General features: G+C 50.0%; 11 protein-coding genes across 11 annotated transcripts; 5 read left to right on the forward strand and 6 right to left on the reverse strand.

Moving 5' to 3' along the window:
- Window positions 1-1,180: 1,180 nt before the first annotated feature.
- Window positions 1,181-2,032, forward strand: DSM5745_05357 (putative ZIP family zinc transporter; the record flags this gene model as incomplete). Its single annotated transcript, XM_026747373.1, has 1 exon — window positions 1,181-2,032. One exon carries the CDS (start codon window positions 1,181-1,183, stop codon window positions 2,030-2,032), a length of 852 nt encoding a protein of 283 aa, XP_026604853.1.
- Window positions 2,033-2,400: 368 nt separating this feature from the next.
- Window positions 2,401-3,804, reverse strand: erg10B (acetyl-CoA C-acetyltransferase; the record flags this gene model as incomplete). The annotated part of the gene is made up of 5 exons (XM_026747374.1): window positions 2,401-2,919; window positions 2,965-3,454; window positions 3,508-3,583; window positions 3,637-3,686; window positions 3,740-3,804. 5 exons carry the CDS (start codon window positions 3,802-3,804, stop codon window positions 2,401-2,403), a joined length of 1,200 nt encoding a protein of 399 aa, XP_026604854.1.
- Window positions 3,805-4,250: 446 nt separating this feature from the next.
- Window positions 4,251-7,345, forward strand: DSM5745_05359 (116 kDa U5 small nuclear ribonucleoprotein component; the record flags this gene model as incomplete). Its single annotated transcript, XM_026747375.1, has 4 exons — window positions 4,251-4,270; window positions 4,316-4,446; window positions 4,493-6,733; window positions 6,783-7,345. The coding sequence occupies 4 exons, from the start codon at window positions 4,251-4,253 to the stop codon at window positions 7,343-7,345; spliced, it is 2,955 nt and encodes a 984-aa protein (XP_026604855.1).
- Window positions 7,346-7,403: 58 nt separating this feature from the next.
- Window positions 7,404-8,052, reverse strand: DSM5745_05360 (iron-sulfur cluster assembly protein CIA2; the record flags this gene model as incomplete). The annotated part of the gene is made up of 2 exons (XM_026747376.1): window positions 7,404-7,777; window positions 7,824-8,052. The coding sequence occupies 2 exons, from the start codon at window positions 8,050-8,052 to the stop codon at window positions 7,404-7,406; spliced, it is 603 nt and encodes a 200-aa protein (XP_026604856.1).
- A 1,763-nt stretch (window positions 8,053-9,815) lies between these two features.
- Window positions 9,816-12,740, forward strand: DSM5745_05361 (Zn(II)2Cys6 transcription factor; the record flags this gene model as incomplete). Its single annotated transcript, XM_026747377.1, has 8 exons — window positions 9,816-9,870; window positions 9,939-9,983; window positions 10,039-10,548; window positions 10,597-10,938; window positions 10,995-11,276; window positions 11,323-11,873; window positions 11,923-12,371; window positions 12,425-12,740. The coding sequence occupies 8 exons, from the start codon at window positions 9,816-9,818 to the stop codon at window positions 12,738-12,740; spliced, it is 2,550 nt and encodes an 849-aa protein (XP_026604857.1).
- An 860-nt stretch (window positions 12,741-13,600) lies between these two features.
- DSM5745_05362 (uncharacterized protein) lies at window positions 13,601-14,677 on the forward strand (the record flags this gene model as incomplete). Its single annotated transcript, XM_026747378.1, has 2 exons — window positions 13,601-13,721; window positions 13,779-14,677. The coding sequence occupies 2 exons, from the start codon at window positions 13,601-13,603 to the stop codon at window positions 14,675-14,677; spliced, it is 1,020 nt and encodes a 339-aa protein (XP_026604858.1).
- A 117-nt stretch (window positions 14,678-14,794) lies between these two features.
- DSM5745_05363 (ribosome-recycling factor) lies at window positions 14,795-15,630 on the reverse strand (the record flags this gene model as incomplete). The annotated part of the gene is made up of 2 exons (XM_026747379.1): window positions 14,795-15,142; window positions 15,199-15,630. 2 exons carry the CDS (start codon window positions 15,628-15,630, stop codon window positions 14,795-14,797), a joined length of 780 nt encoding a protein of 259 aa, XP_026604859.1.
- A 322-nt stretch (window positions 15,631-15,952) lies between these two features.
- hscA (putative Hsp70 chaperone (HscA)) lies at window positions 15,953-18,206 on the reverse strand (the record flags this gene model as incomplete). The annotated part of the gene is made up of 9 exons (XM_026747380.1): window positions 15,953-16,221; window positions 16,270-16,750; window positions 16,801-17,217; window positions 17,266-17,322; window positions 17,387-17,620; window positions 17,671-17,836; window positions 17,881-18,007; window positions 18,061-18,111; window positions 18,164-18,206. 9 exons carry the CDS (start codon window positions 18,204-18,206, stop codon window positions 15,953-15,955), a joined length of 1,845 nt encoding a protein of 614 aa, XP_026604860.1.
- A 997-nt stretch (window positions 18,207-19,203) lies between these two features.
- Window positions 19,204-19,569, forward strand: DSM5745_05365 (cyclin-dependent protein kinase regulatory subunit CKS1; the record flags this gene model as incomplete). The annotated part of the gene is made up of 2 exons (XM_026747381.1): window positions 19,204-19,307; window positions 19,353-19,569. The coding sequence occupies 2 exons, from the start codon at window positions 19,204-19,206 to the stop codon at window positions 19,567-19,569; spliced, it is 321 nt and encodes a 106-aa protein (XP_026604861.1).
- Window positions 19,570-19,989: 420 nt separating this feature from the next.
- Window positions 19,990-20,831, reverse strand: DSM5745_05366 (DsbA family protein; the record flags this gene model as incomplete). The annotated part of the gene is made up of 5 exons (XM_026747382.1): window positions 19,990-20,067; window positions 20,126-20,173; window positions 20,225-20,626; window positions 20,682-20,701; window positions 20,756-20,831. The coding sequence occupies 5 exons, from the start codon at window positions 20,829-20,831 to the stop codon at window positions 19,990-19,992; spliced, it is 624 nt and encodes a 207-aa protein (XP_026604862.1).
- Window positions 20,832-21,431: 600 nt separating this feature from the next.
- Window positions 21,432-22,718, reverse strand: DSM5745_05367 (DUF3844 domain-containing protein; the record flags this gene model as incomplete). Its single annotated transcript, XM_026747383.1, has 3 exons — window positions 21,432-21,950; window positions 22,006-22,137; window positions 22,203-22,718. The coding sequence occupies 3 exons, from the start codon at window positions 22,716-22,718 to the stop codon at window positions 21,432-21,434; spliced, it is 1,167 nt and encodes a 388-aa protein (XP_026604863.1).
- Between the last annotated feature and the right edge of the window lie 315 nt (window positions 22,719-23,033).

Raw genomic sequence — 23,033 nt, forward strand, 5'->3', positions numbered from 1 at the left:
GCGCATGATGCTCAATCTAGCCCTGCAGGTAATATAACTTTGGCATCCAAACTTGATGTCCCTGATACCCCCACTATCGCAACTCGGTCAAAGGGGACCAGTGGTTGGACAAAACTTCGAAACAGGTAATATTATGCCCGAGACATTGGATATGGAGGTATCGTCGATAGGTCCGGGCTTGATCTCGGGGTCTTGGCTTTTGAGTTGCTTGAATAAACATAGCTGGCGTGTGCCAAGTACACGTATCCCTGCTCAACTAAGACAGGAAGCTGTGTCTCGAGGATTCTTGTCCATTCCTATTTACATGCGCAGAGTCTGTAACTTCTTGCCCTTCTAAATTGTTGGTCCGTTCCACGAGTCGTACGGAGTACACATCTCAACCCCAGCGCCCTATAGTAATGCCGAGGGCCACGGAGGCTTATTACCTAAGCTGGACTTAATAACTTAGATTGATAAGATAAGCTTCGGAACAACGTGTGTTTCTCAGACTTGCACGTTCGCAATTCTTAAAGCAAAATGTCTACATCTGACTGAAGGCGATTCTGCCAAAGCGAATATCTACTAGGGACGATACTCTTGTGTGAATGTTATTCTCACTCGGCTGATTGTACGTCATTACACTTCTCCTGGTGGGAAGCCCTTCCGGGTCATGGAGGCCTGAAGACCACAACGATCGAACATCTATACGGCACGTGAATATGGATGGTATGGGTAAGTAGATCAGTCGTCAGTTACAATGGTGGTTTTCTAAGCTTCTAAAGGTTTACAGACCAGCGCATTAGCGCTGTCAACCATACCAAGCGCCCTGCTCCGAGAGGAGCTATATCAACGAAACGTCTACCATAACTCGAGCGACAAACCTACATGCGGATCGACCAAACAAGGCGCCTATAACACTTCGCTCCATGTTATGGCATTATTTCTCATATTAGTGCTAAGCACGCTGGGTACCTTTCTCCTAGTGGATTCTTGACTTCGCTGACGATGGCAAGCCTGTTCATTCCCCATCCTCGCTCGCCGGTTTCCGCGCCTTCCGATACCCCGACGATTTCTCTTTGTTTCAAGACATTTCGGGACAGGGGTGCTGATTGCGACAGCATTTGTTCATCTCCTACCGACAGCATTTGTTTCCTTGACCGACCCCTGCCTTCCTCGGTTCTGGAGCGAATCTTATCGCGCCATGCCTGGCTTCGTCGCGATGATCTCGGTCTTTGGTGTCGTCCTGGTAGAGATGTTTTTTGCCATGAAAGGCGCAGGCCATGTCCATGGAAGTGAATATGATCAATTGATCAGTGATGAGCAGGTTGATGAGATGAATTACTCGCAGCTTGCACCAACGGACAACATTCACCTCTCACCGATGCTTGAGAACGTGGACTTAAGGAATCTCAGCCCAGAGAGCTCTTCAACCAATCTCGTCAAGGACGATCCGGTTCCGCCCCTTAACGAGACGGGCGAGAATCAAGCTCCTCGCGTCGAAAGGAATTGCCGATCAGTGTCTAATGCGGATCCTAAAATGACTCTGCAGAATCCTCAAAGACAGCTCTTGCAATGCCTCCTCCTTGAAGCTGGTATTCTCTTCCATAGTGTTTTCATTGGAATGGCCGTCAGCGTTGCCACGGGTACGTCCTTCATAGTTCTCCTAGTGGCAATCTGCTTCCACCAAACATTCGAGGGCTTCGCTCTGGGTGCTCGCATTGCATCGCTAATCCCTGATCTCTTTCCACCGTCGTCCATGAAACCGTGGTTGATGTCTCTTGCCTACGGAACCACAACCCCTATTGGACAAGCGATCGGCCTGATTTTACATAACTTCTACGACCCTGCCAGTGCCACTGGCCTTTTGATGGTCGGGATCACAAACGCAATCAGCAGCGGATTGTTACTTTTTGCCGGCTTGGTAGAGCTCTTGGCTGAGGATTTCTTGAGCGAGGAAAGTTACGTGACTTTACGGGGCAAACGACGCTTTGAAGCCTGTATAGCAGTTGCTGCTGGTGCGCTTTTGATGGCATTTGTTGGTGCATTTGCTTAACTCTGCGCAGAGGTTGTCCACCATATTCTCTATCCTTAAACTGTGTTATATAGGGCATATATATTTGTGTACATCGGCTGGCTTCCGCGTTGTGCGCGAAAGCAGTGTGTTGTAACTTAAACCGATTTGTGCATATCCTCTTACTATGCTTCTAGCTCATAGTATATACTACGCAGCTACAGAATGTACCCCTGCGCACGCTATTGGAAACTACTAGTGGGCTTGCCATGGAAGAACTCACAGCCATGTGAATAGTACAGTAACCTTTGGATCTCTCGGACAGGCAATGATAAAAACTCATCATATATTGTGATATCTCTAGTGTATACATTAGGTCATGGCATGGCCGGCATACTGTCCCGGACTGTTTAAGCGACGTACTCAACGACCAGCGCGCTCGCACCACCGCCGCCGTTGCAAATACCCGCACATCCAATTTTGCCTTTTTGAGCCTTGAGGACGCCGAGCAGAGTAGTCAGAATACGGGCACCACTAGCACCAAGAGGGTGTCCAATAGCTACCGCTCCACCGTGAACGTTAACCTTGTCTTCAGAGAGACCAAGGAGCTTCAAGTTGGCAAGAGCAACCACACTGAAGGCTTCATTAATCTCGAATGCATCAACCGCATCTTGGGAAACTCCGGCATGCTTGAGAGCCTTGGGGATCGCGAGAGCCGGGGCAGTTGTGAACTTGCTGGGTTGCTGTGCGGCCTCACCCCAACCAAGAATCTTAGCAACCGGCTTCAGGTTGAGTTCCTTCAGTTTGGCCTCGGACACTAAAACAACTGCGGCAGCGCCGTCGTTGAGGGGAGAGGAGTTGGGAGCAGTCACTGTCCCAGAGCCAGGAATGAATGCGGGCTTCATAGCACGAAGCTTATCAGGGTTGAGCTAGTCAAGTTAGAGCACTGCAACCAAATGGTTGGGTTGACCTACGTTCTTAGGCTCGTCATCCTGCGATACGGTGACGCCAGGCTTGCCCCTGAACCCGGGTAGATCAACCGGGGCAATTTCACCGTCCAGAAGTCCAGCTTTTTGGGCAGCTTGAGCCTTTTCGTAAGATCTGATGGCGTAGTCATCCTGCTGTTGCCTGTCAAAGCCGTGGTCCTGCGCACATTCTTCCGCCTGGAGTCCCATGAGTTCCTGCTTGCCCACGTCCGTCAAACCGTCCTTCACGATGCCATCCACCATGGTTTGATTGCCATATTTGGCGCCAGTACGGAGATTGGGAAGGTAGTGAGGAGTGTTTGACATGGATTCGGTGCCACCAGCCACGATAATATCCGCATTGCCGGTCATGATGGTCTGCGCTCCAAGAATGACCGCCTTCAGACCCGAGGCGCAGACCTTGTTGACGGTAGTACACACGGTTGAGGTCTCAAGACCGGCGCCGAGAGCGCATTGTCTGGCGGGGTTTTGACCGACACTGTTTGCCAGAAAATGAACACCACTCACAGGCAAGGTTTCAGGGGATCTCACTTTGCGGAGAGTACGTTTCCAAAGAATACCTCCTCAACATCGGATGGCTTGATCCCATCGGCCCTTTCAACGGCAGCTAAACATGTCTGTCAGGAGAAAGCCTTGGATAATGGAGGTGATTGAGCATACCTTTTATCGCATGCGAACCCAGCTGCGGGGCAGTCTGGCTTGACAGGGACCTGTGAAGCACTATCAGAGTCTCCCCTATTACAGAGTTGACATATATTCTTACCCCAGGAATGAGCCCACGGGAGTACGGGCATAGGACACAATGTAGACGGGGGGGAGAGAAGCCATGTCGGTAGACTTGTAGACAGTATACAGCAAGTTTTTGCTCGATGTACAACAAGGACAAAGAATGAAATCTGACAGGATCGAGTCACAGACAAAAGCTCAAGCCCCTTTTATATACCTCGAAAATTAAATAAGGACAGGTTGAGCGGTGTCGGCGAGGTGGGGTGGGACGGAGAAACGTATACGATAGACAGTAAAGTTACGTATGAAATTCTGATATTTTCAGAAATCCGCAAGAATTCCTGGTCACAGTGACACATCCCGTCTTTCCACTTTCTTACCAAATTTGTGGTGGTTTACCGGTTTGGCGATCTGTAAATCGGGACGCCAAGCTCGGTCAGCAGAAGTTCTTGAAGTTACCCCGAAGAGCTCGTACCAGCGAGAAAAAGTAATGCACCACCGACCTTGAGAGCTTTGGTGCAACGGGATTCCCCCCCCTAGACAGCACAATGGATGACCTTTATGATGAGTATGCTTTGATCTCTTCTATCATCATCCTTACTGACCGTGCCAGGTTTGGCAACTACATTGGCGAGGCCGCGGAGTCCGACGAAGAGCTTCATGACGACAACCAGACATTCGATTACAGTGAAGCATTCGGTGCGGGCGAGGATGAAGCTGACCAAGAGTTGATGGAAGTGGATGGTGCGCCGGCCTTCTAATCCTTCAATTGTCTGAATCTGACATCTAGTGCGCGTTACAGAAGGCCCATCCAATGCCGTCATTTTACACGAAGATAAGCAGTACTATCCCAGCGCGCAACAAATATACGGTGAAGACGTCGAAACGTTGGTTCAGGAGGAGGATGCACAGCCTCTTTCCGAGCCTATAATCGCGCCAGTCACGCAAAAGAAGTTCTCAATTGAAGAGAGCGAGCTGCCGCCAGTGTTCTTCTCCCGCGAGTTTATGACAGATTTGTTGAACTTCCCGGAACAGACAAGAAATGTTGCGCTCGTTGGCCATCTGCACCATGGCAAAACAGCATTCATGGACATGCTTGTTATGCAGACTCATGATTTGGCCGAACGGCTCGACAAGAAAACAGGAAGGAAAAGGGAGGAACAACTTCGCTACACTGATGTTCACCACATGGAAAGAGAGCGAGGACTCTCGATCAAGTCGGCGCCCATGAGTCTGGTGCTTCAGAGCTCCAAAGGGAAATCACACCTGTTCAATATCATTGACACTCCGGGACATGTGAACTTTGTAGACGAGGTGGCTGCTTCGTCTCGGCTCGTTGATGGTGTTGTTCTTGTTGTCGATGTTGTAGAGGGTGTGCAGGCAAACACTGAACAGATTATTAAGCATGCGGTACTGGAGGACCTCCCTTTAACAATGGTGGTGAACAAGATGGACAGGTTGATTTTAGAGCTGAAAATTCCGCCAAACGACGCCTATTTCAAATTGAAACATGTGATTGAAGAGGTCAACACGGTGATTGAAAACGTCATGCCCGGACAGGGTGAGAAACGGCGATTGAGTCCTGAAAAGGGCAATGTCGCTTTTGCTTGCGCTTCCATGAAATGGTGCTTCACGCTGCAGTCATTTGGGAAAATGTACGCTGACACCTATCCCAAAATCGAGACCGCTGATTTTGCTTTACGCCTCTGGGGAGACATCTTCTTTAACCCCAAAAGTCGAAAGTTTACTCGGAAAGGGGTGGAGGATAATTCCAAGCGGACTTTTGTCAAGTTCGTATTGGAGCCCATATACAAACTTTACTCACACACGCTCAGCGAAAGCCCCGAGGACTTGAAGGAAACTCTCGCCAGTGTAGGCATTAGCTTGAAACCATCACAGCTAAGGTCAGACGCCAAGGTGCTGCTCGACTTGGTATGCGAGCAATTTTTCGGACCTGCCGGAGGATTTGTCGACATGGTGTTACAGCATATTCCTTCTCCCGTGGAGGGCGCCAAGAGGGCTCTGGAACGATACTATACTGGTCCTATGGATACTAAAGTTGCAACAGCAATGAACAAATGCGATCCGGATGGCCCTTTGGTTGTCCATGTCACAAAGCTTCTGGCAAGCACGGATGCTTCGCGGTTCCATGCTCTTGGCAAGGTTCTAAGTGGAACAGCTCGGCCAGGATTAGCAGTCCGAGTGCTTGGTGAGGGTTATACTCCTGACGATGAAGAAGACATGGTCAATGCTACTATTTCAGACACATGGATTGCGGAAACTCGATACAATATCCCGACTAGTGGCGTTACTGCAGGAAACTTGGTTTTGCTTGGAGGGGTGGATAACTCCATTGTCAAGACGGCGACGCTGGTGTCCACCAAGTTTGAAGATGATGAGGAAGCGCACATCTTCAAACCCATGCGTCACATGACTGAATCTGTCTTCAAGGTCGCTGTTGAGCCAGTCAACCCATCCGAACTTCCCAAAATGCTCGAGGGTCTCCGAAAAGTCAACAAGAGTTACCCCCTCATTTCGACCAAGGTAGAGGAATCGGGAGAGCATATAGTTTTGGGAACCGGGGAGCTGTATATGGACTGCGTCCTCCATGATCTCCGGAGATTGTTCTCGGAGATGGAAATCAAGGTCTCCGACCCTGTTACTCGCTTCTGCGAAACCGTTGTTGAGACGTCCGCTATCATGTGCTATTCAATAACCCCGAACAAGTTGAATAAGATCACGATGATTGCCGAACCGCTAGACGATGGGATAGCTGAGGATATTGAAAGCGGCAGGGTCAGCATCAAAGACCCGATTCGCAAAGTGGCCCGGTTTTTCGAGGAGAGGTACGACTGGGATAAGCTCGCTGCGAGAAGTATATGGGCATTTGGGCCAGATGAGATGGGACCAAATATCTTACAAGATGACACACTGCCTTCTCAAGTCGATAAGAAGCTACTTGGAAGCGTCAGAGATTCTGTAACACAGGGTTTTAGCTGGGGTACCCGCGAAGGGCCTCTGTGTGAAGAACGTATGTCCCTCATCTTTTATTCATATTTTCCCATATCTAATGTGTACAGCAATTCGGAACGCAAAGTTCAGGCTCACAGACGTTTCTCTAGCCGACCAGGCCATTTACAGAGGAGGCGGTCAAATCATCCCCACTGCCAGACGCGCCGTTTATTCATCATTCTTGATGGCCTCCCCTCGACTAATGGAGCCGATATATTCTTGTTCGATGACAGGGCCTGCAGATGCTGTCGCATCTGTCTATACTGTCCTTTCACGGAGGAGAGGCCATGTCCTTTCCGATGGACCCATTGCGGGAACACCTCTGTACTCGGTGCGCGGCCTGATTCCGGTCATTGATTCATTTGGCTTCGAGACAGACCTCCGTATCCATACACAGGGCCAGGCTGCCGTCAGCCTTGTTTTTGATAAGTGGAGTGTGGTTCCAGGAGACCCGCTAGACCGGGACGTTAAGCTAAAACCGCTGGAGACGGCTCCCGCAATGGCAACAGCTCGCGACTTCGTTTTGAAGACAAGGCGGCGAAAAGGTCTGGCTGAAGATGTGACCGTAAGCAAGTTCTTGGAGCCGGAGCTCTGGAAGGGATTGAAAGAAAGTGGCGTTTTAGATTCGTGAGCCCCGATGGTAACCATCCAGGGCTTAATTAGATGAATGGAAAAAAAGTTCCAGTGGATCACTGACACGTCTCAAGCATCTTTGCGATAACACCCATGAGCGTACCGTTTTCGAGTGCTGCAGCCACTCTTTCCTTATCAGCAAGTTGTTTGTTCACCTCATCAGCGGTGCTATGTGTCCCCTCTTTAATCTGCACGTCCACACGGAATCGTGGTGGGAGTGATTGTTCAAGTCGCACGCGAACACCAAGACCTATAACAGTGGCAAGACTGCAGTGTGTGATGGTCGGTGTAATAAGAACAGTGACAGTGCGAAGAGGCGAATCCGGTACACCCGGCAGAGCGGGCTTGACGGAAATGTCCGGGAGCGACACTACTGCCAAAGCCCCCAGGGAGATGGGATGTTCGGGATCAGATATGGTTGAGATAAGATCTGGACCATTAGAATATGTATATCACTGCAGGCATGAGGCTTGTACCATAAATTTCTTGCTCGTCTATAGGCTCTTCCATCAGATCATCGTCACTGTCAGATCCCGAAGACGACGGTGAGTAGTCAGATAGAGTGTCGACCGCAAGTGAGGGAAGCGCCGATGCGAAGAAATCGCTTCCATATGCGCTACTCTTGTGAGGAACAGTGCGCCGAAGGCGTGTAGGGAGGTCGGCGCTATTGATTATGGTCGGGTTCGAATTCTGCATTTCAGACATGGCTGATCGGGTTGAGCGTTGAGTCGAAGCTACGTGGGTGAAGCAAAGTACTCCGTAATATGCCGCTGCGTGGCTGCGGAAGATGTGCGGAGGCAATCCACCGGCACAACAATTTTCCTCAAGGGTCGCCCCGCACCTCTTCATGATCCGAGAGTCCGACAGTCCGACTCGAGTCACTCGACAACACGGATCCCCCCGATAGTGATATTCATCGTTGGCCAGACCGTCTGATTATACATCGCCTAGAATCTCCAAAAATAATGCATCGTCAGTCACAATTCAGCCACCTGAGGCATGTTACGTACTCTGTATAGTTTTAAGTTCCGATCAACAATGCACCCACATGGAACCCCACGTTCTCTTAAACTTTGCCGACAATAAGCCAAAGGCTGGAAGGAATATTACTCCGTGTATGCTTAGGGGAAGCTTCGAAAACCTAAAGGCTACGTATGGACTCTATGGAGTAGTAGGGCTTGGACGAGGCACCGAAACTAAATTTCAGGAAAGGCCCGAAGTTCCTCCAGGCGGAGCCAGCAATTGGCATCATCCATGATCTGAGGGTGGGCAGTGGACACTAGACTAACTACTGGGTTTAACTGGGACTGGCGCAGACTTGCAGTGGTGCCGCACATCAAGCGCCCCCTCAGCACCCGAGGCCGATCTCCCTCCATCCCTCCAGTCGAGTAGGTGAGTTTCTTTTCACCACTCTATCTATCTACCCTGTTCAAGACGATTGGCTGGCCTTGTTCTATTTTCTTGTATTTCTAACCTATTGTTACTGCCCGTTATAGCTCCTCCATGCTCGGCTCGAGCTTCTGACTCGATCGTCAAACTACCTACGTTTCGCGCGATACTTGAACGATCGTAGCTATGACCTAGCCGCACCGTGGACCTGCTTTGGACCCCCGACAACGCTTCCAACTGCAACACTCGAGGCATCTGTGCACGGTCCATTTTCTACTCCGAGTACCATTCTCAGGTACCAGTCTGCACCAGCCTTGGAACTCTAGCCGACCTTATCACCTACGCCGTTGAGAATCGGAGCCCAGTGATTCAACTGACGCGCCACTCAAATTGTTACAGTCAATTCGACTGTAATACCATTTCGCCAACTCGTCTTCGCGTTTGAACTGTCTCCAATCACTATCCTTAGGCGCCGCTACACTATGCGCTTCGCATAATTCCATCTGCTCCTTGGTTGTGAGTACCCTTGGCTCTGGTCTTTCTCTCTTATTGCTTCTCAGGAGCGCATCGTTTCAGCCGGCCGCTATGTGCGACTGGCTGGCGCGTGTGCAATCTGACCCTGGAACCCTTTGTGACTTGCCTGTCAAGAACTGGCCTGTCATACCCCAGCCCACTCTTATCCGTCCACCCTTACCCGCCAACTGTCTCTGACATCGCGCGTCAACAGCCCTAGGCACTCCATACATCATATCATTAAACAATCGTCAAAAGCCTTCCTTGAAGCAGAACTTCTTGACGTCCAGAGAACATACAGCATTCTTTGGTCCGAAACAACCGGCAGCGCTATCGTAATTGTCCGGTTCGCATTTTCTACAATTGGCGAAATTTCCAGTCAAGATAGAGCTCGACTTGTTCGACCGTTCCAGTTAAGAAAGAACTCGGAAGGCGAAGAGGCTCGCATTAAGTCAACATCTTGGCTTACCCAGCTAAGCTTGCGGTTCGAGCGGGGGCTTACATCCGGTGCAAGGCGGGCCTTGCTCTTGAAGCCTTCTGGGTTTGAGCATAATCTGGAATCCAGAATGCAGGGATATTCATATACGCCTCCTACAGGTCCTCCCCGCGAGGGCCAGAAGAGTAAGCGCAATCTTACGAGAGGAAGAGCTGCAACTCCCCGCATGTGTTTATGCTAACTTAACTTCAAGACTATGTGTTTGTTGATGAGCATAATAGGCACAAAAGGCTCAAAGGTGAGTGTGCCCTTGTTGGTCAATCTAAGTTCGGTCGCTGAGTGTTTTTGACCAGTCATGCGTGCATGCAATGGTTGTAGGAAGCGAAAGATCAAGTGTGATGCTGCTACGACAAACACTTGGCCCTGTTCAGCCTGCACTCGACTAAAGCTTATATGCGTACCTCCGACTATTGGCCAAGAGGGCGATTTCTCTTCGGGACAAGGTCACGAATCTTACCCTACCAACTCAACCGACACACTTAATGCGCCAGAACCCTCGCAGTTGACTGCGTATCAAACCTACCGGGACGGCGTTTCGCCTCATGGACAGGTCATCCATCAGTACAGTGACGGAGTGGGTTCATTCTCTCATTATTCGCCTGCCCAGCCGGGTCTTTATGAAACAAGATCGCCGCATGAAGTCGTTGCAACCGAATCATATCAGTCACAGCAGCTGTTTCCTGTTTCCCAAGCACAGCCTGTAGGACCCAGCGATGGTATAGATTTTGGTGACCACGAGCATTCCACCGCGGAGAATCTCAGTGAAGTACTGGGCGAACTAAGAATTGATGAAACCGGCATCGGTAAGTAACATGTTTCATGTCATAAGCCCAAAGCTCAACATTGGATAGCACCATATATTCGGCAGCAAAGGACAGACAAAACCGAGCCTGAAATCCCGACACAGGACGAGGCGGAGGAGAGTCTGCCTCCACTTCGTACTGGATCCGGCTCCAAAATCCGCATTCCCCCGGAACTCATGCCTTCTGATGATGAAGTTATGTATTATTTCAAGGTCTATTTTGGCGAAATTCATCCCTACGTTCCGGTTGTTCACCGGGCGCACCTGTATTACCAGTGGCAGCATGATCGAAAATCCATCTCGCCTCTTTTGCTTGAAGCCTTATTTGCGTGCGCAGGCAGGTTGTCGGATGATCCGGCCCAAGGGGCGCAGTGGTTGGCGTTGGCGACTAGTGAGACCACCACCCTTTCTTTTTCTCGCTTGATATACTAAAGTTACCGCCTCCAGGACACGAGTCTAGCTTCATGGATGTTCCACGCCTGAGCACGATCCAGGCACTTCTCCTTCTCTTAAAAGCGCGAGAGTCATTGCCTAAAAAGGGTTATTATTATAGATCTTGGCAAACCGTCAAGACAATCATATCAATGGCCAAGGACTTGGATATCCATGAACACTACAACAACCATGTCGAAGAAAAGACATGTACTCTAAGCCCGGTTGAATGTCTGGTTCAAACCAGGGTTTGGCAGGCCCTCCTGATAGTTGAGGTCATGATAGGTGCTCCCCAAGGTATGCTGATTCTTTAAAAGGCGTCGGCAAGTGCTGACATTCGCAGGACGCTCTGACTATGGCGTGGATCCACAAACAGTCAACACGCAGCCTGAGCTCGACGTTGAAAACATGGATCAGTTTGAGATTGATCGATCTAGGCAGTATGCCTATTTTGTTCGGAACGCCCGCCACATTCGCATACTTACTGATGTTTATCACAAAATCAAGAGGCAAAAGGACTGGGGCTCTAATTCAAAGTTCGTCGAGAACAACCCGCTTTTCGCCGACTGGTTGCAAAGCCTTCCTGCAGATTTGCAGGTCAATTACCCTCCTGACGGTTCCCCTCCCTGGATCCCTTCTCATTTCGTCGGGAATATGCATTCACACTGTCATTTGGGTATAGTCCTTTGCCATCGACCACAATTGATTGCCTCAAAGTTCCCTGCTGGTGGAAATTGGAAGATGCATATGGCGTTATGCTACTCGTCTGCAAAGTGTCTCTGTAGGCTCCAAGAGGCGATCCTGGCTCGTTTTGGGTTGTCGGGTCTTCTCTACATGCAAAGAGGCATCAATTTCACCATCTATTGTATATTGACATGTACAATGTTGCATCTGGTAAGGAGGCTCCTTCTGTGATGTACGGGTTTGACTTACGCGGCAACAGGTTGCCATCACGTCTCCTGACCCCGAGTTCCATACTGACGCGCGGGAATACTTTACACGCCACATGCGCATACTTGAACGATGCTCATCGGCTTGGCCTATGCCCGAGATCCAAGCGCAGATTGACTCTTTACGGCTTGCGTTTTCCGCCAACATAAACCGCCCGTTTGAACTCAAAGCCACATTTCCTTACGGCAGCCCTTCCGAACCGTACCAACCCAGCCCTACTCTCGAGACGCAATATCATCCACAATCCAGCCAGATCTCCAGTCTACAAGAAAGAGCTGGCTTCCACCCTTACCCTATAACTCCTCCGATATCGGCTGGCACTGAAGACTCCAAGTCCGGTACGCCGCAACTACACCCCCCAGGTATACTCCCAACGCATCCCGTCCATACAGAGACCCCGTTGGTCGATGAGAACAGTTGGGATCCCACCCGTATCATCAAGTAAGAATCATCCTACCTTGTTATTCAAATTAGTACTAATCCCTCACCTTTAGCCAATGGGACATGGCATTCTCATTCAGTCCTGCTGTGAACACAAACTCGCCGCCAATGGGAATCCCTGGAACGTCGCAAGGGCTGCAACCTGCTCTGGTGGATCAGTATGCCTTGCAATATCAACAACCAGCTAAGCCATTAGTCACACAAGCCTCATCAGTACCCCAGCCACAGATGAGTGGGCAGCCAGTGGTGTTCACAGCGCGCGATTGGCAGCAAAGCGTGGCAAGCGTGTATGATCCGCATGGTCTGAAAAGGAGATGGAACTACTCGGTTGATATGGGAATGGAGAATAACGCCAAACGGCCTCGTTGAGGGCCCGGGGGGTAATAACTAATTGTACAATGCTACAGTGGATATAGACGAAACTCAGCATGATACCCATGTTTGTTTTTTTTTTTTTTGCAATCACATTCCCTTGACCGTCATGACAATTACCCGCTAACCACCAAGCCTTCATCTGGCTACTTGGGTATTGCTATGAGAACATTTAACCATTGTCAGATGCTATATTTGCCGCTATGGGAATTGAAGTTATCGGTCAAATGTAAAACATCTGATTTCGCATTTATAATAAATAGCGGTAGACATATAGTCAAGTTTCTTCCGGCGGTTTCCACGTGTCCTAAGAATCAAAAGACATATATGGAAAGAGTTTGCATGGAAGTCGGCCAAAGTGCACCACGCCTCAACAAGTCTGAGTTGGACATCTGTAATATCTTGATTAGCTCCAAGACCGTGGAAAGTGTTGCGCCGTGTCAGTCCCACCTAATAGTCTCTGTCTAGCAGATGTTGACTCAGGTGCGCTGGCCAATGCCTATGCGCTCCTCGCGAGACCTAACTATCCTCGCCTTGTCACCAGGTAGAGGCTTCAGTTCGTCGCTAGGGTCAAAGTTTACGCGCGTGCCATTCTGGACGGATTCGCGACCGCTGATTTCTCGCTCGAGCTTGCGCGATCGCTCTTCCTCGAACGCGACGAGGTCATCAGACGTGATCGCAATGGCAGTAGGTTTCCGGCGAATCATGGCGGGATCTTTCGCGACGATGGGGTTTGTCCAGGTACGTCTCCCATCCCAACGGCTTTAGTATTGTCTCACGTGACCGTGTCCGGAAATCAGACAGTAATCTTTTCGGTGTGCTCGATACGACTCCGTCACTAGGCACTGCTGCTCAAAATGCTTCAACCCCGAGCTATGATATTGCGTCCTCGGCGTATCGGGCGGCTAGAGCCATTATCTCTCTCACTCCGTCAATTTTCCATATCCACGACATTGAAGGCAGATTCACCGCCACCCGGTAAGTCATGCTCAACATGACCAGCTAATCCTACATCAACAAACTAACTGTGAACAGCTGCCCGAACTCCTTCCGCCACTCAACCAAATGATCAGCCGAAGAAGCTGAAGCTTCCGCCGGTACTCTTGAAACTCAAAAACTCGAATGTAGACAAGCTCCGCCCTCGCCGGATTATCGATGCCAGATCTCTCGCGGCATCAAAACCGGGAGGCCAGCCAGCAAACATTCTCAGAGGTCCCCGCCGCCTAGAAGCCCGAGGTGGAACGCCATTACGTGCGCGCAAACCAGTAAACGCGAAGGCGGCACCGAGAGCACCACGCCGTCCCCGTCTAAGGAACTTGGCTGGGGAGGACGAGAATAAGTTGCTTCGATCTGAACTTGAAGATGTCTACAGAGAAATCGCGGAGAAGACAAAGCCAATCCCTACTCATTATCAACCCAACGCCCCCGATTTTCAGAATCTGAGCGAGACGTGGCCATCGCTGCCCACGGACATCACCGCAACAACTGCCGGAGTTGCGGAGAAGCTTTCCTTGCTTAGTGAGCGCTATCCTAACGGTTATATCCCGCCCTACGTGCTCGGCAAACGACTCATGGAAGGAAAGTTCGTCCGCTTCACGAGTGAAGCGGAAAGGGCCGAGGCTCTAGAGGCAGCCAAAAAGTTTGCCCAGGAGGCTGCAGACAAGCTGTCACAGAAGAAGGGTGAGCTGGTAGACCCCCAGGCAGTCATATTCCAACGGGTAAAGGGTGAAGCGCACAAGACTTTGATTGAGTCTCTCGTCCAGGGCAAGTATCCCATGGTGGAGAAAACGCCGGCGAATAAGCCTCCTGTTGTCGGTGAGATTCTCAGGAATCTAAGGAATAACGAAAGTTATCAGACTTCTGGGAAAAGGACGCAGTTTATGGCTAAGCTGGATTCGCTTTTGGTCTCGAGCCGTCCTGTCAAACGTGCTTAAGAATGGGGTCCTAGGTTCGTTGTACATTATTTTTTTTACCATTTCCGTCGTATCTGCATGTAGCAATAGATGCTTACACATTAACCGTGCTTTGTATATGTAATAATCCTTCTAGACTCAGGCTCGCTCCATCGCTTTCTTGGCAGCCTCAAAAAGCTCCTTCACTTCTTTCTGTCCCTTTTCCGCTATCTTCTCCATCTTGTCTTGGGACTTTCGGGCATCATCTGGTCGAGCAAGCCTCTTCTTGATACTCTCCTGGAGGCGTTTATGGACGGCACCCCGTGAATCACGAACATTACTTGCTGCTTTCTCCATGGTTGCCTTTGCAGCAAGGACAGTCTGATCTCTAGATTCTTTGGTCGGAGGTGGTATTGGAATGTTGAGCTGCAGGACATTGTGGGGATCTTGTTGCGGAGTAAGAGATAGGTTGGAGCCGAGGATTGCTGAGGATATGGGCTTGATGTACTGGAAGGATAGTTAGGGGCATGTAATCAATCCCGTGGGTTTGTCTAAAAACATACACTTTCTTCCGAGACAAGGACGGCCACCAGGCGTCCGCCCTTGGGGACAACCTGGGCCAATTCCCCGAGCTTCGCCGTTTCCTTGGACCCCTTGCCCAGCTGCACGCGAAGGGCCTCTATGGTCTCAGGGCTTAGCCTTCCGCCCATACGGAGTTTGGAGAGCTCATCCTTCAGCCGAGAGACCGCGTTTGCAATTCCAAGTTCAAGCTGTGTAAGATCTAGGGGGTCTTCAGGGCCGGCGTTTGCATTAGACTTTAGTCCAGAGTCTGCTGTCCTCCCATTGTCCCGTTTCTTGCTTTTGTTCAGGGATGGAGAGATGGAGAAGCTTCGGCGGAGGGCATGACGTGAGAGCTCTATACGGTATACAGCTTGCAGTTTGGATGTTCTGGATAACGTTGAAAGGCTTGGAATTGAGGCAGAGGTACGCTGCATTATTGCAAAAGCAAGTAGGGGGAAAGGCAGGTGGTTGTACGAGAAAAATTCTCCCCGAGTGTGCCAATGCCAAGAAGAGCGCGCACTGAGCTATGAATGTTATGCGCCCCAGCATAATACAGAACATGAACAAAAGATTACCAAGGATCATAATATAGACAAACTCGTCGAAATCATTAAAAGCCGCAGCTACCGTCCTGTATAAAATCTAGAAGATACTTTTGATAACAATCATGCCCAAGCCGTGCCAAGCACTCCCGGCCAGGGGTCCTTACTATGTCCAACTTTGAACAATCAAGTCATGCATCTCGTAATGTAACACTTACCGCGTAGCCATGGCCTTGGTGATGAGTCTCTTGAGAGCCAGCTCCTTCTTTTTGAGATCCTCAGGAGTGGAGTCCTCGATCTCGAGCTGTGCCATGGCGTCGCTAAGAGCGGACTCGATCTTCTCCCGGTTGCCGCGCTTAAGCTTCATGGACATCGTGGGGTCGGAGACGATCTCCTCAACGCGAGAAATGTAAGACTCGAGCTGCTGACGGGACTCGAATCGCTTGGTGAAAGCCTCATCGCTGGACTTGAATTTGGCAGCATCTGTTGATAATTAGCATCTGCCCATAAATATCCGATGGGTAAACTTACCCTCAACCATCTGCTCAATCTCAGTGGTAGAAAGCTTGCCGACGGCGTTGGAGATGGTGATGTTGGCACTGCGGCCGGAAGACTTCTCAGTGGCAGTGACCTTGAGGATACCGTTCACATCGACTTCGAACACACACTCGAGGGCAGCCTCGCCGGCCCTCATAGGGGGGATAGGAGCAAGAGTGAACTCTCCAAGAGAGGTGTTGTCAGCGCAGTTGGTGCGCTCACCCTGGTAGACAGGGAACTGCACAGTGGTCTGGTTGTCGACCACAGTGGTGAAGGTGCGCTTCTTGATAGTGGGGACGGTCTGACCGCGGGAAACGACGGGTGCGAAGATGTTACCCTCCATGGCAACACCGAGAGAGAGAGGAACAACATCCAGGAGGAGGAGGTCCTGGGTTTCGGCAGAGGTGGCCTTTCCGGAGAGGATACCAGCCTGGACCGCGGCACCGTACGCAACGGCCTCATCGGGGTTGATGCTCTGCATGTGTGTAAGTCTTGGTTCATGGGAAGATTACAAGGGAAGCTAACCTTCTCGAGCTTCTTGCCGTCGAAGAAGTCGCTGAGGAGCTTCTGGATACGGGGAATACGGGTGGAACCACCGACGAGCACGATCTCGTCGACCTGGTTCTTGGCAAGGCCGGAGTCCTTGAGAACCTGCTGAACAGGCTCGAGAGTGCCGGAGAAGGACTTGGCGTTCAGGTCCTCAAACCGAGCACGGGTGATAGAGGTGTTGAAGTCCTCGCCATCGAACAAGGAGTCGATTTCGACACTGGTCTGAGTGGCGTTGGAGAGGGTGCGCTTAGCACGCTCACAGGCGGTACGGAGACGGCGAAGAGCGCGGGCGTCGCCAGAAAGGTCCTTGCCGGTCTTCTTCTGGAACTCCTTCTTGAAGTGCTCAAGCAGGTTGGTGTCAAAGTCCTGACCACCAAGGTGGGTGTCACCGGCCTAACAACCCATTAGCCATGGAGAAACTCTTCTTGAGATAAAACGTACCGTGGCCTTGACAGTGAAGACGCCTCCTTGGATATTGAGCAAGGACACATCAAAGGTCTTAAGGGATATCATGGTTAGCAACGTGTTCGACCACAGCCCATTTTTAAGCGGCTCAACTTACACCACCACCGAGATCGTAAATGAGGACGTTGCGCTCCTTCTCGGACTTTCCGGAGCCGAGACCGTAGGCGATAGCGGCGGCAGTGGGCTCGTTGATGATACGGAGGACGTTGAGGCCAGAAATGGCACCGGCATCCTTGGTGGCCTGACGCTGGTTGTCGTTGAAGTAGGCAGGGACGGTGATGACGGCCTTCTCGACCTTCTTGCCAAGCTTGGTCTCGGCAACTTCTTTCATCTGTAACGGGTTTAGCGCGTTGTAAGCACCAATCGACGCAGCCGTCCTACCTTCATCAGAACCATGGACGAGATCTCTTGGGGAGTGAAAGTCTTGGTCTCTCCGAGGTAATCGACCTCGACAGCAGGGTTTCCGCCCTGGTCGACGACCTTGAAGGGCCAGGACTCAACGTCCTTCTTGACAATGGGGTCCTCATAGCGACGACCGATGAGACGCCTAAACGATTAGACAAAGCTCGCACTGATTGAAGGCAAACTTACTTGATGTCGAAGATGGTGTTCTGGGGGTTCATGGCAGCCTGATTCTTGGCCGCCTCACCAATCAAGCGCTCCTTGTCGGTGAAAGAAACGAAAGAGGGGGTCGTGTAGCTACCCTGCTCGTTGGCAACTATGGCAAGGTTGGCATTTTCAAATCGGAGAATGAGATTCCTGGATACATACTGATTTCGACATTTGTGCCCTCATAGTTGGCAACACACGAGTAGGTTGTGCCTGGGTCATTGTTAGTAGGATACGAGTTTATGATAAGAGTACCAGCACTCACCAAGGTCAATGCCAATGGCGCCCTCGTAAACCTCGTCAGACATTTTGGCAAAAAGAAAGGAAGACAAAAAAAAAAAGTGGATTTCAAAAAGCAGATGGATAATAGAAGGGGGAAAGGGTAGACTGGAGGATGTTATATATCCGCTTCCAGCTTTGAAGTGGGAGCGGTAGAAAAATTTGGAGGGCAAAAAAAACCCACTTCAGAACTTTTTTTGCCTTGCGCCCTCGGTTGAGGGGGAGACCCAGACTCGTGGTTGGCCATCGGAGGATTAGATAAGCTATTCTTGACCACGATTAGCTTATCACTTAGCTCCAAAAGTGATTGGAATCACACCTGCAAATAAAAAAAAAGCCAAATCTGAGTATTTCCAAGGCGCTGAGATCCAAATAGGAATCAGGGGAGTTTGAGCTTCTTGACACTCTTACTGGTAATCATGACTATATGCAACCGCGTAATGTCCAAAGCAGGAGAAAGGTTTGTCCAAAGCAGGAGAAAGGTTTGTCGTGCCAGTCAAACGCAGCTGCATTTCCACTAGGGATAACTCCATGAACATTCAGATTGATTTTCTGGTATACAGTCATGTAAATGTCACTTGGCTGTTAAGGCCTATGTTCGTGCATCTAGTTGGTAGGATACAGGGTATGATTGTTGCATAGGCGGAGGTCTTTCACGCCTTGTGCTTAAGGCATCAAACTGGCCGTGGCCGATAAGTACTCTGTCAAAACAACGCCGCAATTTCCATTCGGAGCTCTGAATCAACACACCACCAGCTGTTGAATCAGCGGTCTGTTGAACCCATTGAAACGAATTGCAATCATACCAAATACTCGAAAAACTCCTAGTAGGTATTACAGCTTCAAGAAATGAGTTCCGCGCGCGCGAGCCTAGAGATTTCCTAATCTGTGTTCAGCATCACACCTAATCCGACAACTGTTTGGCCGGGTTTTACCTACACATCAAGAATCCTGGTCCTATCCGCGAGCTCATACACGGCGACACTGATATTGCCTTCATTCGTTATCAAACTACCAATTGGCGAGATGGAGATCGACCCCAGCCGGAGGAACAAAAAGCCCCGCCCTCTCCTAGAATCCGAGCGCGAGAGGTTGGATGAGTTCATTGACTCTATCCACTACTCAGCGAGGTATGTATATCTAGTCACATCACTTCAACCCTCTAATATGCCCAGATATTCCGATGACCAATTCGAATACCGCCATGTCCAGCTGCCCAAAAATATGCTGAAAAAGATCCCCGCCGACTACTTTGACAGTTCAAAAGGCACACTGAAATTATTATGGGAAGAGGAATGGCGGGCTCTTGGTATCACACAGGTACGCGATGTTGCGCCTCTGGCGAATCCACGTCTAACCGCATTCATAGAGCCTGGGCTGGGAACATTATGAGGTTCACGAACCTGAGCCGCACATTCTCTTATTCAAGTATGTTTCTACGGTGATGCTGAAGTAGTCTCTATGCTCACGGTCTACACAGACGGCCCCTGAATTACCAGCCGCCAATCTCCCAATGAGCAATATATTCCAAGCTACTGATATTGCGATCCTGGGCCCACTCAGGCGCGAACGTCGTGATAACTGAGGATTCAGGAAAGCCATCTCTACGCGCCGTTACGCGCAAAGATATTGCAAAATAGAGATGATCGAGGCAATCGCAACTCCATGCAAGAAGTGAAATGAAACATGGTATGATTCATATAAGCAAGATCTCTCGTATGTTCGCTAAAGCGAGGGTCGCCGAAAATCACATTGTCCTTCTTTGCCTTTTGTCCGGGCCCCTTATATGTGTGCACGCTCTTGAGGAGGACATCAGACTGCGTTTTCGGCCAGCCATTGCTCCCATTGAGTAGCGGTGAAACTACTGCTGATTCCTGGTTCTTCAACGCCCTATATCCTCAAAGTCAGTGCTTCTTAGGCTCGGGACTTTTAGGCTTAGGTAACGCACATTAAAATACACTGTTGGAGAAACATGAACCCCAACCACTCGGCTTGCCTGTGATTGATTTTAGTTGCCGCTCCCAAAGACAGACGCTCAAGTACATACTTTGACCATGGCCTTGATATCATTGGTGACCTTATTCCCGGTGTTCAACTGTCCATTTTCGTCGATTTCCGAGGCTATTGTCAGCAGTTTCAGAATTTCATTCTTGTCCACGCCAACCCTTTGACCAATATTTGCAAGCCTGTCATACGTCTGATTGCGAGTTTCATTCACAACGTTGACGTCGAAGAACTCTTGTTGCTGCTCGAATAAGGCTGCACTGAACTCCCAGAATTTATCCGGTGCTATCTTGAGGATTGCAGCGGCGCTTTCATGCGTGAGTGTAGATGATGGGTGCCAAGGTTGGATATGCTGGCGAAAGATCACTTGAAGACGTGTTTTATACCTCTCAGTAATAATCGGTCGGGCTGCAGCATAGAAAGTCTTGAATAACTTGGCAGAGAACTGTAATCATAGTTAATTCAGGACACCCTTTCCGAGCCGCCGATGACACACTCACAGGGCAGACATAGTCAAGGTCTTGAACAGGGTCAGCATCTCTCATACACTGAAAAGATAAGTAAGGTAACAAACATATTTCAAGCGTATGTTGCTGGTGAGCAGCGGTAGGCATCAACCTCTGTCCCGCAAATTTGGGGGCAAGAGCCATTGCTACACTTGAGGAATACACAGGCTGCCAAGGGCAAGACGTCCGCTAGAACGTGGGTAATCAGAGAAGAGTAAAGAGGTTGTAAAGAAAGGAAAGAAATGTGCAGACCAAGTAACAGTTACACGGTTCAGAAGGAGTCTGCCTAGAACACCAGATTACAGAGTTCATGTGTTCAACAATCATTTCCGTCATATCTATCAGTAATCATTGTCGATCTTACCCCGCCAGTGCGGGGAGGGAATTTGGCTTGCCGCCAGTACTCCGGAATAGTGCAGGTGCCTCGGCTCCGTTCTTGTACTATGTAAATTAGATACTCCGTAGTATGGTTTATACCAATGGAGTGACAATAATATAATAAACAAGCTATGGCCTATAAGTCTGTGGAGCAGATAGGCGAAATTTCGGTGCCTTGCAGTCCCGATCGTCTGACAGCACATTGTATACCGAACCCAAGTCCCCAGCAAAGCATGTCCACTTCGTCTGACAGACTGCCTCTAATATGGTCATCGTAATATAGCCTTGGCTGAGTTACTGGTATTGACACTTTTTATTCCCATCAGTCATCAACCATGATTGCCAGCATCACTGCCAACGAGATGATTACTTCTGTGCCCTGGCGGGCCCGACGCCAGCACTAATCACGCCTGGTAGCTCGCGATTTCCAACTTGGAATATCATTCCGATAGCAGCGCCCACCGCCACGATAACAGCTATAGTCACGCCCGCAATCAAAAAGAATGGGGAGCTGATGTCCCCTTTCTGGCAAGCGGATCCCCCCCATCCTTCCGAGCAGTAGCAGGCATAGCAGTCGCCCGTTTTCTCGTAACACGCACCATGTCCCGAGCAAGCGTTTGTTGCATCGTTGCAAGAAGAGTTCGACGCGTAGCACATGGGTGCGAGGGAAAGCGACATCTGTGTTTGTCGCAGAGTGGTCATAGACTGGGTGTCCCTGGTGTTAAGCTTTGCATGTTTCGGCGCTGACTGCGCGTGAGACGGCTTCGATGCCGCGTTTGAACCCGACAGTACTATTGCCGCCACCCTCCTGCCGTTCAGTGACAGCGAATGCAAATCGGCCAAGAAAGACTTGAGGTCTTTTGAATGACCAGAGAGACCCTCGGACTTTAGAAGTGTATTTAGCACGGCGTAGTATAGTATGAATAAAGTTGTAAAATACCTTGAATGCAATGTGTGCAGCCACGAGCCCTTTTCGGTCATTGACCCAGGATTCACCAACGATAACCTGGTTGAGGAGCTCAGTACCGAGGGCAAGATCGAGGTTCTCAGGAAGGCATGACTTGACAGAATCCTAAAAGTGCGGAGGAAATGGTATCAGCGGCTGGCCTGACTTGATGCATCTGATTTGGCTTTTACCCTTGAGCTTCCAGGGTGGGAGAATGAGCAGTGCTTGCTTTCTGGGCTGACTACTCCTTCGACCACGTCCAGAAAGTCCGTCCCGACAGTGGAAGTCAGTAGTTCACTTCGGTACTCATCGTGAATTGAAATTCCTGAGCGTTGTACGGTCAGGTGCATTGAGCATTGCTGGAATGGCAAGTTCATCATACCGGTATCGCCAGTCAGCCCTTCTAATACGACCAGTATATCCGGTCCTCCACCTGCAGCCAGCGCGCCGAACAAGCGTGTCGGAGATCCTGCCAATTTGCTCAGGATCTCAATGTCATCATCATCTGAGCCGTATAGAGACGATGTGGTGGGTGACTTGGACCAAAGCTCCAATAGCCGTTGAAGAGTGGCGCTTGAGATGACCCGAGACTCCAGATCCTGCACTGTGCGCGTTTCGGGTCCAAAGTTGATAACGGAAGCTTCCAACGCAGTAGTTCCGACGGCGAATGCGGCTAATGTGGTCAAGAAACTGAAGAACGACCGCATGTTGGATTTGGTGTTATGTGTCCAAGAAAACTAGCAACAAACGTTCATCCAAGCTGATTGCTGACAGGTGATGATACGTCTAAAGAACCATAATAACATACTCTGTATCACAATATTGAATTTGAGTGTCCGCTGCTGCCGGATGGTTAATGTAGCAACGGTCCCACTGAAAAACTGCCTGAACCCCCAGGCAAAATATATACCTTAGAGTTCGGGAGCCAACTTTAAGGCAGAAACTTTGCTGAAGGGCGTCGCGGCTTGCTTTATATTGTCAGACAGGCTACCCAATGGACTTTGCTTTATCAAGCATTTACT

This window comes from Aspergillus mulundensis, assembly GCF_003369625.1.
Source record: "Aspergillus mulundensis strain DSM 5745 chromosome Unknown scaffold_4, whole genome shotgun sequence".
Lineage (NCBI taxonomy): Eukaryota > Fungi > Ascomycota > Eurotiomycetes > Eurotiales > Aspergillaceae > Aspergillus > Aspergillus mulundensis.